This window comes from Leiobunum rupestre, chromosome 1 (assembly GCF_980474605.1).
Source record: "Leiobunum rupestre chromosome 1, qqLeiRupe1.1.hap1, whole genome shotgun sequence".
NCBI classification, from domain to species: Eukaryota; Metazoa; Arthropoda; class Arachnida; order Opiliones; family Sclerosomatidae; genus Leiobunum; species Leiobunum rupestre.
In genome coordinates, this window is record NC_143384.1 from 72,552,778 (window position 1) to 72,568,642 (window position 15,865).

The 15,865-nt window shown below is 38.6% G+C and overlaps 1 protein-coding gene across 5 annotated transcripts in view; it reads right to left on the reverse strand.

Annotated features, from left to right (window-relative positions):
• LOC149966323 (plexin-A2-like) overlaps positions 1-15,865 on the reverse strand; it is a 186,947-nt gene that overhangs the window by 3,188 nt on the left and 167,894 nt on the right. For 3 of the 5 annotated variants that reach the window (XM_090152911.1, XM_090152885.1, XM_090152894.1), the window contains 21 exons: positions 7,509-7,609; positions 7,096-7,225; positions 5,142-5,304; positions 4,981-5,074; positions 4,793-4,907; positions 3,959-4,090; positions 3,777-3,884; positions 3,613-3,706; positions 3,359-3,543; positions 2,888-3,066; positions 2,685-2,814; positions 2,479-2,615; positions 2,128-2,413; positions 1,802-2,053; positions 1,146-1,721; positions 900-1,030; positions 762-821; positions 608-685; positions 485-551; positions 266-412; positions 5-194 (listed from right to left, as the gene is read on the reverse strand). In XM_090152911.1, the coding sequence (XP_090009037.1) occupies positions 5-194; positions 266-412; positions 485-551; positions 608-685; positions 762-821; positions 900-1,030; positions 1,146-1,721; positions 1,802-2,053; positions 2,128-2,413; positions 2,479-2,615; positions 2,685-2,814; positions 2,888-3,066; positions 3,359-3,543; positions 3,613-3,706; positions 3,777-3,884; positions 3,959-4,090; positions 4,793-4,907; positions 4,981-5,074; positions 5,142-5,304; positions 7,096-7,225; positions 7,509-7,609 (3,355 nt within the window). The remainder of the gene's footprint in view (positions 1-4; positions 195-265; positions 413-484; positions 552-607; positions 686-761; positions 822-899; positions 1,031-1,145; positions 1,722-1,801; positions 2,054-2,127; positions 2,414-2,478; positions 2,616-2,684; positions 2,815-2,887; positions 3,067-3,358; positions 3,544-3,612; positions 3,707-3,776; positions 3,885-3,958; positions 4,091-4,792; positions 4,908-4,980; positions 5,075-5,141; positions 5,305-7,095; positions 7,226-7,508; positions 7,610-15,865) is intronic. The other 2 variants (XM_090152918.1, XM_090152902.1) reach the window with 1 other exon arrangement.

Below are 15,865 nucleotides of genomic sequence, written 5' to 3' on the forward strand. Positions count from 1 at the left end.
TCACCTAAATCTAGATCTTCCTTGCTAGGCCTTTGACTGAAAGGAGTATTTCTATAGATGGCATCAAGGGCTTTCTCCTTTACTTGAGTGATTGTATCGCAATCTAACACTTTAACAGGTGTTTCGATAATATCATTTGGAACTTCTAAGCCCTGAGCATACATGGTTTGAGGAGATATTGAAACGTAGACAGTCTTTTTGGGATTTATAAGAGATTCAAGTTAATTAAAAGAGAACTGAAGCAAAATGTGAAATACAAATGTACCATCATTTTGAATCCAATGGACTGCCTGATAAGTTTCTCCTCTGAGAGCGAGTACCTGGCTTCGCTTGTAATGGCATCAACAGGACCTTTATCTACTTGCTGTTTTATCGCTCGATATAACAGAAATAGGGGATCACCAGCACACTCCTAAAATATTGTTTGAAATTTGAAATAAAACAAACTATAGTTTCTATTAGTTAAAAACAATAAAAACGTTACCTTTAAGAATTTAAATAATAAGAACGTGAACCATGCAGAGAGCATTTTTTCTGCAACTGATTCCGTTCTATAAATTAAAAGAATTAGACATCATTTCAATTTTTAATTTGTGTAAGAATTTACCTTCTAAGGAGTAATTTTGGATGAACTTTACACTCTATGAATTTTTCTATGAGATCTGCCAGTAAAGTTTTTAAAATACTGAAAAAAAAAAATGAATTTTTTTAAAGTTAAATTTAAATATAAACAATTCAACTAAATAATAAAAGCTATTTACTCTGTGCAGTATTCCATCTTTGACTGTAGCGTGACCATTATGAGTGATGCTACATTAACCCTGAGTAATAAAATTTTATTAGATGGATTGAAACTAAGATAAGGTTTAAAATTTACATTTAAGTAAAAAATAGTTTACCGATCTCTCATGGTGAAATAACGATTTGATTCTAATGTTCGAATAAATAGTAAAAGGAACGTTTTATTCATGATAAGTTGCCCAAACATCCTGAGACTCTTTTCCGTGTAGACCTTTTTAACTGGATCAATCTGGTGAGAATATGGAATTGTTAAAAAGTACCCAATAACTTTCGGTTATATTTAAAGATACGATTGGCTATGAAGCTCAGGCATTAAAGTCGTAATGAATAGAAATAGGACTCACTCCTACCTGCATTTCTCGCAATACAGGGTGGTCTTCCAAATTGGGGAAGAGAACTTTCATGGCATAAGATCGGTAGTCCAAGAAGGGAATACCACCACTGGTCAGATCACTGGTTAAGTCGGTCATCTCTGTCTGAAGCTCGGCGAACGCTTCTTTACACTCGCTAGCCACTCTCAGCTCTAGAACGTCCATTTGTTCTTGCATGCTCTTGAGGACGCGACTGCTTTCGGTACTTTTTCGTCGATACGCAATGAGAATGATAATGACGATGAAGACTAGGACGCAGCCACCCACTATGACGCTGATTATGACCGGCTTAGATAGAGAGGCGTCTTGAGCAAATTGTTGATCGTAACTCAATCTACCAATAGGAAACTTCAACATGTCTCCGACTTCCACCAACACTTCGGGAATATTATCCGGATCGGCATTTCCGTTAGCGTCCCTCGCCGGTGGTTGCGAAGTCGGAGGTCGACAAGTCAATTGAGTTTTTGACAAGGAAGTCACGTTACAATACGAGTTTCCGATACGAACAATCACGTCCGTTTCCTGAGATGCCCTATCGAGATTTTTACCCTGATAACAAATAAAGACAATCCACTCTTAACAATTTTTATAATACAAACAATTCAAGTTACTAAATGTTGCTTATTTACGTTTATCGTGAGATAGTCGCTTTTGTAATATTTAATGCCATCTTCTTCGGTAAACTTTTGGTAAGAAGGATCCGGATACATGATGAATTTTGGAAAATTAATTTTGGAACTAAGATTATGCAGCGATTGGACATGATCCATGTGGAATCCATACTCCAATTCCAAGACAGCGTCATCACTCAATTTGATAACTTCTTTGGGAATTTGAGGACTACGACATTTCATTTCACCAGCAGAGACAGCCATGCAAGTCTGCAAAAGTTCCCAAAATTGTTATTTTGGTAGAAAGTTACAGCACTCATTAGATACAGAAAGAATGTACTTACGCTGTTAAATTGAGAGCTTTCATATACGACGTACATCCTTGGCTCTTGGACTGCATTTAAATTGGTGCCTCTGACAGTGATGGAGATTCCACCACTGGGAATGCCTCTAGGAATTCCCTTCTGACCAGAATTACCAGATTCAACTTCGATAATTTGGGGATCATCAACATAGAGAAACATATAATCTTCAAAGTTCCGTTGCCCATTATCAAACTTCATTCGAACTTTTTCGGTACCACCTTTGATAGATGGCGACGTTATACATTCAGCTACATTTGATGTTCGTCTAAATAAATGTTTATTAACATCAAGAAAAAGTTAAGACATTGTACTGAAATTAAGTTCACTTACTTGGTAACCTGGCAATCAAATCCACCAAGATAAGCTTCTGCGTGACTTCCAGCGTCCATGTGCAATCCCCATATTTGAAGTTTTGTACCACCTGATTTTGGGCCTTTGCTTGGGTTAATAGATGTTATACTCGGATTCTGCAAATTTTTAATTCCTAAATTATCCAGAGACCTCATTAGGAGTAGATTGAATAATGGAATACTTACAACAAACGAGTAGTATTCTTTGGAATGAGCTTCATAATCATTGAGAACCTTGACTACGATGGGTCCTGATATGGAACTACCCGATGATGTGGAAGTCATATTTTGAGGATTTTCAACTTGGCAAATTATTCTGATTAAATTTAATAATTTAGAGATTAAAGGGGCTTATCACACTTTGTAAATTTATAGTTTCAAATACTCACTGTGTGGTTCTAAGATATCCCTCTCGTTGTGGATGACACGGTATAGAACCCAGTTTAACCCCATTCACAACATGGGCAACGCTAACTCCATTAGCAATATCTTCGAATGTTCTCCCTAAATTAATCCCCTCAATAGTGATGTTTGTTCCTCCTTCTAGCGGACCGCTTTTAGGGTGAAACTAAAAAAACAAACTGTATTTAATTTAAAAGCTAAAATTGCGAGTTTGATGTGAAGTCCAAGAAACTCAAACGAATACCCAAGTCCTTCACCAAGGCCTAAATATTACAACTGGATTAGAGTTTACCAATTAATTTTTAAAGTCAGAAGTTCAATTAATTTAAATACTCAAGCGAGTAATTTGCTAATGAGCCTAATTATAGAGAACTCAAGACTACTTGAATAATAATAATAAAAAAAAACAGTACTGGCTCACAGTCAATTAAAATATTATTAGAAAGCAAGGAACTTACTCGAAGAACTTCCGGATCAGGGCATGTTTGTTTCCTATCGAGCCAAAGAGTAGCGATATTGCTGCATTGATCCTGAACTTTACACGAACCGGGCTTGTTTTGACACCAGCCACAAGCATATTTATCCGGCAATTCCAAACACATGCCGCAATTTGGAGCCATGCCTTGGCACCGATAAACCATCACTGACAAAAAAAAGTTTAAAAAATATTTGAAGCAGCTCAAAGGCAAATTTTTTAAATATCATTAAGTACCATGTATATTTTCAGGGTTATCTAATGGTTTACTACCATCCCATATCACAGCAAAAGCGGCCGTTATGTTTGGGGCTTGCGTTCCGTAAGAAAACTAAACAAATCAGATTGTTTATGTAAAGTAATTTTAATCTCAATGTAAATGAAATGTAATCAAAACTGACCTCCATAGCTTCGCAATAAATAGTATCTCCAAGAAGTTGAGCGTGAACTTGCCTAACTCTACCTTCAATATTAAACTGACACACAAATCTCGTAGAGGCGATAAATTGCTGTTGAACATAAACAGTTCAATGTTAACCAGTTAAATTAAATAAATTATTATTTTTAAACAAAGAAATTGTACCTGAATATTGTCCACCTTAACCTGAATTCTTTTACTGATACCCGAAGCTACCAAGATTTCTGTCGAACCGCCAGCAGTTGTATTTATGCGTGGGCAAAAACCAGGACCTGATCGAATACTGGGACCGATACTCTGAATAGAAGAGCAGAAATTAGAATAAATGATTTTAGGTAAAGTTAGCTCAGAACCAAAGATTAATGCGCCAAAATTGGGATATCATATCGAGGTATGGAGTAGAAGGTACGTTTCCCTGTTGTCGGTACACTGATAAAGGGATCTTCCATTGCCGCATCGCGTAAGTATATTCACCGTTGACGGTACGCTAATAAAAGAATCTGCCATTGCGGCATCGCGTAATTATATTTCACCGTTGACGGTACGCTAATAAAAGGTTCTGCCATTACAGCATCGCGTAAGTATATTCACCGTTGACGGTACGCTGATAACGGGATCTGCCATTGCGGCTTCACGTAATTATATTTCACCGTTGACGGTACGCTGATAAAAGGATGTGCCATTTCCGCATCGCGTAAGTATTCACCGTTGTTGGTGCGCTAATAAAAGGATTTGCCATTGCGGCATCGCGTAATTATATTTCACCGTTGACGGTACGCTGATAAAAGGATCTGCCATTGCGGCATCGCGTAAGTATATTCATTGTTGACGGTACGATGATGAAGGGTACGGCGTAGGTACGTTTATCAGGCGGATAACAGCCCGAAGGAAAATATCGCGGACCTAGAAATTCCGTGATACGCGGGGTACGTACATGACTAGTGTTTAATATCTTAGTGCATCTTATCTAAAATTGCTAGGACGCTCTCTGATACTCACAGATACTCCGGTGACTAAGATGTCGTTCCTGCAGTTCTCTCCTGTGTCGTGGGTGCATCGATGCCCACCAACGCACCAATCACAAGGAAAGGGACTTGAAACACATTGCGTGCAGCTACATTTAAACGTAGTGTCATAAGTCAATTTCGGCAGGTACTGACCATATAATAAATAAGGGGGAAACTTACGATGTATAGGTGCTACAATCGTAAAAAGTGAAATTCGTAGCTACAAAATCCGGTCCTACTTTCGTTCGGACTGATAATTTGGCAGTAAAGTGATCTAGGGAGAGAGAGGGATGTGTTATTCCGTGGTAAAATCCTCAAGATTTGATAGATGAGATACTTACGTTGGCCGGGAGGAATGGCCGGCAGCGAGTCGGTGTGAGGGGTGGGACACAGGACCCCGTTGGCCGTTCTAGTGGCGTTTGTGATCTCGACTTTGGATAAAGCGGCAAACGCGCAAACAAACTGTCCTTCGAGAATCGGCAGATTGCCAATCACCAAATTTAGCTGAGAGAGAAAAACAGATGGTTCATTGTTACGAATGTTAAGAAAAACCACCGTGTTCAAACACCCCTAACTTTCAATCTGCAAGACTCCATCCGGCCCCTACCTTTCAATCTGCAAGACTCCATCCGGCCCCTACCTTTCAATCTGCAAGACTCCACCCGGCCCCTACCTTTCAATCTGCAAGACTCCACCCGGCCCCTACCTTTCAATCTGCAAGACTCCACCCGGCCCCTACCTTTCAATCTGCAAGACTCCACCCGGCCCCTACCTTTCAATCTGCAAGACTCCCTAACCCAACCTGAAATCTCTATACTAAAACCAATAATACCCAATTGAATGTCTTATTGAACCAATTAATAACTTCAATAGAAGAAAAGCAATAATTCGATAACTTTGATGAAACTTCAACCCCACAAACAGTACCGTACCGTGATGCGTAGCGCGACTTTATGGGTTTAAAACTGAAATTTTCGAAATGTTTTCTTTGACAATGTTGTCAAACGGTTTCTGGCAATACCTCCAGAGTGGCGCCTGGGTAAAAGTTTGTAGCAATTGAAAACCTCTGCCCCTTAGTTTCAAAATGTTTGCGGGTGACCCACTTCTGTTTCCGCGTATAGCTAATAAGCGTTAAGTTCCCTTTCATTATGATTTTAACAAAATGTTCCATTAATTCGGTAATGAAAATGGACGCGGGACACGCGAAAGGGTCATTGGAGACGAAACGTAACGAGGGTCGTCCATCGCGGGCCGCTAACCCACCCCCTCCAAATGTACCGGCCCTTTTCTCGAAAAAAAATGCCCCAAATATCCAGTTGGAAAATAAGCATTTCGGACAAAGCGGTATCCGCTTAATGGTTAGCAAAATCACTAACGCAAAATAAATACCAATAAAAAAGCAATTACCAGGAAATAAAATGGAATGGAATGTTACGCGATGTTAATTAATTCCTTAGATTCGTATGTACGATTTAACTCCTAATTTATTATGGCACACGTTTTACTGTATGTATTGTGGTCATTATTTGGTTTATTATTATACTTCTAAAGAGAGGTATATCCATTTGTTGTAACTATTTGTTCATAGTTGTATATTCTTTTTGTAAATAAAATTTCTACTTTCCATTTGGGTTATAAAAATGAAACCTGTACCTTCGCAAGATCGAGGCAGTTTAAATCTGAATTATTTTTTCGCCGAAACCGCGTATGTATACCCCCCCGCATAACGGCTGAATGGATACTGACTATAAATAGGGACCTTTACTTATTTTTCATTCCCCGGCCATTTTAATTTTAAAATTCCCCGACCATTTTAATTTTTAAATTAACCGACCATTTTTAGGGGGAATAAGCTACGATGATTGTTCGTTCGGATGTCTTTGCCTAGGGCCCGGAGAAGTGAAATTGTTTAGGGCCCGCGGTTTCAAAGGGCCCGAATTTTAGAGGTAGGTTTCCTCAATGATTTTAGGCGGTATATGCTACATTGCGGGTCCGCTCGGATGTCTTTGCCTAGGGCCCGGAGAAGTGCAATTGTTTAGGGCTCGCGGTTTCGAAGGGCCGGATTCTAGAGGTAGGTTTCCTCAATGATTTTAGGCGGTATATGCTAAATTGCGGGTCCGCTCGGATGTCTTTGCCTAGGGCCCGGAGAAGTGCAATTGTTTAGGGCCCGCGGTTTCGAAGGGCCCGAATTCTAGAGGTTTCTTTACAGTTATTTCAGGGGAAAAACGCTGCCCAATAGGAGACGAGCGAGGTGTTAAGTATGGTGAAGACAAAGACAGAAAAAACCATTCTTACATTTCTGGCAGTGGTGCGTTGAATTTGCGGGGGTTGGACGTTAGTGATGGTCGTACATTTGCCGCTTTTGTAGGAGAGCCAGTAGAGAGGATCTTGGGCCGCCTCGGCACAACCGCTACGAAGACTGCATCTGCGAGAAACAATACCAAGTCTTAGTGGCAGATTGACAATTTGACGCTAGCATAAATTCTATTTATGTCTTATTCAACTTGTTAAAAAGTTCCGAGCGCGTCTTGATATTTTAGCGTAAATGGGCTCGAGCGATTTCGCGCGTGCTCCCTCAAATATAAAAAAACGCCCGAGCCTTTTACGCTAAAATATTAAAGAACGCGTGGAACATTTTAACAAGTTGAACAAGACACGAATAATTTATGCTAGTGCCTGATAGTACTGAAGAGAAGGAGAGAACTTACTTGTTTTCTAAGGAACACCAGCCGCAGTAGGGGTCGTGCGCCCCCAAACATTGACTGCAACTTCGATATATGGAACACTCTTGCACTTTCACCCTCGAAATCTGTTCAGAAATATACAAAAAGAGACAAATATTAAGACTGGTATTTGGTTCAGAAATATTAAGACACTACAAATGTTGCCACAGTTATTACAGATTCAAATTCCGGGACTTTTATAGATTTGACCGGACCATCTCCAGATATTTTCCCCGACTTATTTTATGACAATAAAGTAAAAAATAATTCCTATTTGCAACCGAAATTCCCTGACTTTTCCAGAAAGCCCTTGTTTTCCATGCACTGTGAGTGGGTTGGGTGATTTAAATCAATGATTTTTTTCAAAAAAAAAATTATTTTGTAAAGTACCAAAATTGGTTTTAAAAATTAAAACTTATATGATTATTAGCTGAAATTTAATAAATTCATTATACATATATATAGATTAAGTCGTTAAAAATTAAAACATTTTTTAGGTAAAATTATGATACTAAATTATATAAAAATTTGAAATTTTAATTAAAATAAAAAAATCGATAAAAATCCGATTTAAATAAAAAAATCGATTTATTTGATTTTTTTTAAAAAATCAAAACGTTGCCAGCTCTGACTGTGACAATGAATGCAATTAACAGAGACTGGTAAAAATTTAAGACAAAGTCATTTATATTATTCTTAAAATCCGACTTTTGACAAATGCTTAAAATTCCCAGACTTCTTACAAATGCTCAAGACTCCCCAACTTTTTTTAAGTCCATTTTTAAATTACCCGACTTTTCCCTGACTCGTGGCAACCCTGTTACAAGCCAAAAGTATCTTTAAATCGAAATGATACACGTGCTTAGGACTAAAGTGACGATCTTTAACACGGCAAAAGGCATAAAGCCACGATTCAATAAGGTAATAACATCTCCCCGTCCAAATCCCTCTCCTCCTAAAAAACCCATGACGTGAAAATAGTCTCTCCCCCCTGTCTGGGATTATCCTCCCCCCTTCCATCGAGCCCGACACCTTCAGGGTGTCGAAATCCCAGAAGCTCAGCGCGATCTTCGGCCTGGATGAACAGCAGTCATCCCCGACTCCTCATCAAGATTTTTAGACGCGTGGATGTCTAAGAGACGCGCCGGACATTCTAACGGGCTAATTCTACCGGTACCGGTACCGGGTGGGGGGAAAACAAGGGCGCGCGGGAGCTTCAAAGGCGCGAAAAAACGGGGAGGTTATCCACGCGGCTTTGCTCAATATTTTCGCACGCGAAGGGACGCGAGGAATGTGGGCCCGCTCTATCCATCTAAGCCACGTTCACACGTACCCTCGGATAAGTTTTGCCTCGTTTCGATCTCGCTGCGGTCCTTAGCTTTTGGAAATAATTTTGTTCACACGTTCGATTTCCAGTGAGTTTTGAAGAAAATTGGGCATACATAAGAAATATAATTAGAAGTTCGTTTGCTCACGCATTTGAGTGACGTTTCAAAACATTGTAATTAGAAATGTATGCACCCAGAAGAAATTTGTTGTCTTTTTTAAACACAGACAAAAAGTTGCGAGACATTTTATCCTAAAAAAGGCACAAAAAAAATCACGATTGACGATTTTTGTAACAAAAAAAAGGTTCACAAAAACCGACTTGATGACGTCACGAATCGCTGTCAAAATGGTCAACGAAGTGGTTCAGCCGAAGCTGGGACGCGCAACGGTAACTGTTCACACGACGGGATACAAACGTTGCACAGGGTATGTGTGAACGCGGCTCTATACAAAAGTCGAATATTCTCCTCTTCATACATTCTATATCTTTCGTGTACGTTTTCTTCGAGAGCTGATTTTTCAGATTGAAATTTCTCGACTTTTAAAGGTTTCTTCTGACCATTTCTCCTGATATATTTCCAGACTTATTTTAAGACAATTTGGCCATTTTTATTATTTACCTATATTTTAGCAAATCTTTTCCATTTAAACCAAAATAAAATTCCCCGACTTTTCCCTGGGGGACAATTTTTACTAGTTTTAAAAATTCCCCGACATTTCCATGGACATTTTTTACTAGTTTTAAAAATTCCCCGACTTTTCCCTGAGGGACAATTTTTACTAGTTTTAAAAATTCCCCGACTTTTCCCTGAGGGACAATTTTTACTAGTTTTAAAAATTCCCCGACATTTCCCTGAGGGACAATTTTTACTAGTTTTAAAAATTCCCCGACATTTCCCTGAGGGACAATTTTTACTAGTTTTAAAAATTCCCTGACTTTTCCCTGAGGGACAATTTTTACTAGTTTTAAAAATTCCCCGACTTTTCCAAGGAGGACAATTTGTACTAGCTTTAAAAGTTCCCAGACTTTTCCAAGGAGGACAATTTGTACTAGCTTTAAAAATTCCGACATTTCCCTGGGCAATTTTTACTAGTTTTAAAAAATTTCCCAATTTTTCCCTGGCCTTTTTAGTGGTTTTAACTTTTCCCGGAATTTTACGCCCATTTTGAAATTCCCTGACTTTTCCAGGTTATCCAGGTCCGGGGGCAAGTTGGCAACCCTGCAGTAGATGCTTTCGAAACACACCCGTGAAAAGGAGGTGTCAATAGAGAAAATTATGCTAGCCAGAATGCATCTGCTAAAAAGGCCACAGGCAGCCATTTTGGAAAAACGTCAGCCTTACTCTTCTCTCCTTACCCTACTCCGAAATCCCGGAACAAGCGAAAATAAACCACCTTATGATGAACGCCATTCTAGCGTGATAAACTATTGGTACGAGCTATTTGTAAGTTTGTTAAATTTATTCAAATTTGTTTAGGGTTTAGCTTTTTCTTCTTTTTCGAAGAAAAGAAACTACCTACAAGCTCTTTCTATAATATAGTCAAAACATTTTTGAAAGTAGTAATTATGTTGGCACGCTGTTAAATTCTTTAAAGGGGAACGGTCAAGATTTAACCAGTTAGATAGCCCTATAGCCCGTTAAAAACTAAAATTTATGGCGAAAACCGCATAAAAAATATTAAGTGGTTTATTTTTAATAAAATAAAGAAATTTCGGGAAATCGGAAAGCGCGCGTCCGCCACGACACCTGGTGAGAAGTCGGCGGGAAAGAAAAACAACATGAAAGCGCGTGCTGCTGAAGACGCGAAAAATTTGTTTCGCACGCGCGGCGCGTACCAGTTATACGAGACCTAAGCCTAAATCGCGCAATTTTAAAGTTAGGATAGTTAGCCAATCGCTCGCTAAGGTGCTGCTGGCGCTGGCGATACACCTTAAGATGGCGGCGAAAATTCAAATTCAAATACTTTGCGTTATTTTGCGTTTCAACTTTTTAGGCCAAAAACTATTTTTTCAAGACAAAATAAGGTACGTGTATGTAAATTGAACGTCTTGTTGATCTTTCGATACGCAAACAAGGCGATAGTTGGAAAAGCTTGGCCGTTACCCCTTTAATATAAATTGATTGACTCACCCAATTTTGCACGAGCTCTTATCTTAAACGGTGACAATAAAACTAACAAACATTTGTATACCATCTCCTATTGGAAATTAGCGTTTCGTCTCGATATTGCCATTGAAATGAAGCAAGTTATATACGCTCACGTAATATTGTAATTACCCCCATCGTGGAGGAGTGCCCCCCCCCCCCCCGAAAAGAACAAAATGTATAAAAGAAAAAAGGGGGAGCAAATAGAGAAGTATCGGAAATGGGAGAGGAAGGGGGTAGTGACTTCGCCGATCGATGGCGCCATCGTCGTTAATAAGAGCTTTTCACGACGCCCGCCGCCGTCACTAGTGGCGTCCCCCCTTTTTCCCTTTTACTTTTAATGGACCATGACGTTTTAATAGCGGCCATTTTGCGCCGCCAATTCCGCCCTTCTTCTTCCTTGTCTTATCGGCTTTTATTGGCTCCCGTTAGATGGCGTCCCGCAATCACTAACCACCCTCCTCCCTCTTCGGCTGACAGTAACCCTTTAAGAAAAAGGCGGAAAATCGTCCGATTGAAATGAACTCGGATAATTTCGCTTTGGAAAGTCGCAATTTGTAAATTATTCGCTTTCCGATGATCACGATTATAGTACCCCCCAACCCGGCAATTTATCAAGATTATATTTGCGAAATAAAACCCCAAAGGCGATTTGATTGGCGGCTTAGTGGAAAAGGGACTGGATATTACATTTAATGCGGAGCTCCGTTTGAAATGATATGAGATGGGTTTACGATTCATTTAAAGGGGTTCAATGAGAAAAAAACCGCCAATTAATTCAACCGGAAGTTTCTTAAATACGTCTTACGATCAGTAGTATCTTTCTAGGGTAATAAATTGAAACATGCACAATCGACGCGGATTTAAGGGGTTTTCCCCCCGAGCTCTTCGGTTTCCCCCTCCATAAAAACTTGTCGAGGTTAACGGTAATAGCGAGTGTAGGGAGCTGTGGCACGAAGGACTTTCCACCACCCTCCTACGCGTTGTAGCCCGGTCACCTGATGACTTAGGCCTAAGGTATTGCCTTGGGTATTAGCCAAGCTGATTATTATTATTATTATTTCTTTGAGCACTAATTTTCGGCCAAATCGCGGATGTGCACACCGTATTAAGGCTCAGCATTTCACCTCGTGAATAGGGGAAACTATTACGTCCAGGGGGGCTGAAAAGATGGTAGTCCCGTGACTTTGTGTAGAACTGCAGCGCCATCTATCCTAAGAGATAGGAACTATTATTAAATTTATTTTTCTAATGGCGGTTTAAAATTTTGATCGATTCATCTAAATTATTTAATTATTATTAGAACGTTTTGTAATCTAAAGGTGTTAGTTAATCGTCTTAGTCGCACGGCCAACTATGAACACGGGTTACCGAATCGAAGTTGGCTGTGATATCGTAGTCACGTGATTTTGTTTTCCCATTTTAACAAGTTGGTTAAGACCAAATTTACTTTATAGTGTCGTGGGATTTAGGGAACCAATGAGATGAGGGGATTGGGAGAAACACCAAAATTTTTCCAAACAGTAATTCTTAAAATTTTAATTAAAATTAAATGAGTCAATCTTGTAAAAAAGAATTAAACCAAGAAAACATGACGCGCCAGACTTTTGCAACAGCCGTATATTTCGGAGCAAATTATAACTTCATTAATATTAATATTTTAAACTAATTTAAATTTATTCGGTTCGTGTATAAATTATATAAAACCCGCAACAAACTTAACACTTTAACGTAAATTACTAGACGAATATATAATCTCTAAGAATCTATATTAACACAGGTAAAGCCTAAAATAAAAGAGCTAAATTTGCACTTAGGCCATTGGGGGAGAGACATAGTTGAAGGCCATCCTACCGTGTAACTACTTGAGGGAAGACGACAGAGGGAAGGTTTTTTCGGAGGTTTGAATACAAACTTAATGGTACCCAGAAGGCGGGCGAGTCTTGCCACTAAACAAATAACAGGTATATAACGAAAGGAAGGGGAGTTGACGCTCGGGTTTACCCCCCCCCCCCGGTTTAGTTTTCAGGGATCAACTTTTATCCTAAAAACATTTTGTCCACGAATATATAAAAGACAAGGCTTAAGGACTTTTACTATTTTTTCCTTCAAAGTAACGTCGCCTATATTTTACCGGAAGTACCGTCAAGAAGAAATAATCTCCCATTTTTATTCCTTTATATTGAAGTTTAAAAAAATGGAGGAATAAAGCTAACGTGGGAGCTATATATATACCAATACTCAAATGAGATTATTTGGAACAACACGTTTTTATAGTCCATATAAAAAGTTTCGTTCTAAATTGGACCATATTCTTAAATCGACGGTTCCTACCCTGGCCACGGAATATTTGAAATCTTTTAGGGGGAGGTTTATTCCCATAAATGAGGTGATTTATCGCGAGGATTACGTTAAATGTTACAGGGTTACTATAATGTATTTCAGAGCTGCCTGATAACGTATTATAACAAAACCAGTTTAGAGCTCGTTATATGTGCAGCCTTAAAGGGACATATATTATTTTTATTGTTGATTAATATGTCAAATGCATTTAAAGTATTAAAAAATATTCCTGTGAACAACAGAATGACGTCATTCCGCCTTTCAAATCACAGTCCACTGCTCCTCCAATTTTTAACACAAAATCTTTGATCCAATTTTGCCCACAAAGGTATCCATATTTATATTTATTTACTTCCCTACACATTTAACATAAAAAGTTTTAAAATTTATTCTTATTATTATTTTATTTTTGTTGCAGATTATTGCAATAAATAAATAATAAATAATAATAAATTTTAAATTTTTTGTTTTCCTAAATGTCGACTTCACCCTGAACACCGGAGCGCTGCGGGTGAAACACTTCTACAGGCGTTTGTAGGCCAATTATTGGTCACAAATTAATATTAATCCAATCGGATTAGTAAATATTTTCCCAGCAAAACTAATTTCCTGACATTTCCCAAATTTTTACGCCAACCAACTAATTTCCTGACATTTACCAGTTTTTTATGCCAACAAACTAACTTCCTGACATTTCCCAGAATTTTTCGACAACAAACTAACTTCCTGACCACAAACTTAATTTCTTGATATTTCTAGAATCCTGATCATACGTAGTAGTTTGAACATAACGTCAACATATTTGAAAATCTTCACATTAAAATAATACGAATAAATCCAGTAGCATCAAAAAGAAATATAGCGAAAAAGTTTGTCGGAAAAGCAAAACTTCGGCAAATCTGCGGGATCGAGCGAGAGACATTTGGAAATCAGAAAATATAGGGACCAAATTGAATGTTATATAGTTGAAAGTCGGAAATGGCGTTGGCCGAATCAACTGGGGTTTCCCACGAAATTCGAACCAGATCGAGGGGGATGGGGTTGGCTCCGACCCAACAAAAAAGAGATCCTATAAGCGCGAAAAGCGTAGTTACTCATAAACCATCACGGGGCAAGAGAGATCCGAGTTTGTAAAACTAGTTCTACCATTCCGTCAGCTCCCAAGTGGACATAGGCCAAGCCCGCCTTAGCAGTATACTTTACCAGAATATAGAATCATAAAAGACGTCTACGGAGTAAACATAGCTAGGCTCTCTAGGAAAACGCGGGGGGATCGACGCCCCCGTTTCTAACCCTCCCTCCATCCAAAAGAACGGCGTCACTTTTAACCTTTCGAAAGCCACAACAACAAATGAATATTTTTGGATAAGTTTTAGCTCGAGAGGGAAGAAGAAACTTATACGTCGGACCTATCTTTTGCATTATTGATAACATATTCTAAGATTTTTTTGGCCTTCTTTAGAATTTCAAGCAATTTCTCAAGAACGTATTCGGTTACAGAGAACGTAAGAGTTGACCAGTTTACGTAAGCAGGATTGCCATAGTTTTTTACAGATTCAAATAGTTCTTTTTATAAAATAACCTTGGCCATCTTGTTGAAAAGTTGCCTCCCCGCTTCAGAGTTTATGAACTCATTCTTAGGCATTGGCTGAACCATTCCAGGGCAACATTTCAACAAGTTGGGCAAGCGTAAAGACATTTTATAAAATCAACTATTGCATGACTTTTCCCGGTTTTCACTGACCATCTCCGGAGATTTTCCACTACTTATTTTATGTCGAAATTGTATTTTTTTAAATCCATATTTAAGTAAAGGTTTCCTATTTGTTACCGAAATTAAATTGCTTGACATTTTCCTGATTTTTAGACTAATGTGCAAAATTCCCCGACTTTTTACCCCATTTCAAAATTTCCCGACTTTTTACCCAATTTCAAAATTTCCCGACTTTTTACCCAATTTCAAAATTTCCCGACTTTTTACCCAATTTCAAAATTTCCCGACTTTTCCAGGAATAACAGGTTACTGTGGCTACACTGATAAGTATGAAAAACGTCCCGACTAAAAATCAACGTAAGTTTAATCTTGAAATAAATGGATGGTTTGTGTTGAATTGCGGAGCTTAGACCTGATAAGGGAAATCATACGGTTTCATTGTTCTGAATATGTGCTTGGTACGATTTTAAAAGGAAGTATGAATTAAATAGAAAAATCGTGAAATTCGTTCATACGCCCTTTAAACGGAAAGTCAAATTGAAGCATTTTCTTCATTTCAACCAAAAATATTCTTATAAAAAATAGTTTTTTTTATATAGTAACGTGGCCTTCTGGTTTCAACGTGGCTCGTAGGTCACAGTCTCTTACTTTAACAAGTCTACGAGCGCGCTCTACAGTCGCCAGAGGAATATAGCTTTTTCTAGCGCGCGTGCGAAGAATATACAAATAAAGCTGTGTCTCGTGACGTCAGAGCAACAGTTTAACAGGTTGGGGAACTATAAGGTTGCCTCGATCGCACGGTATTTTAT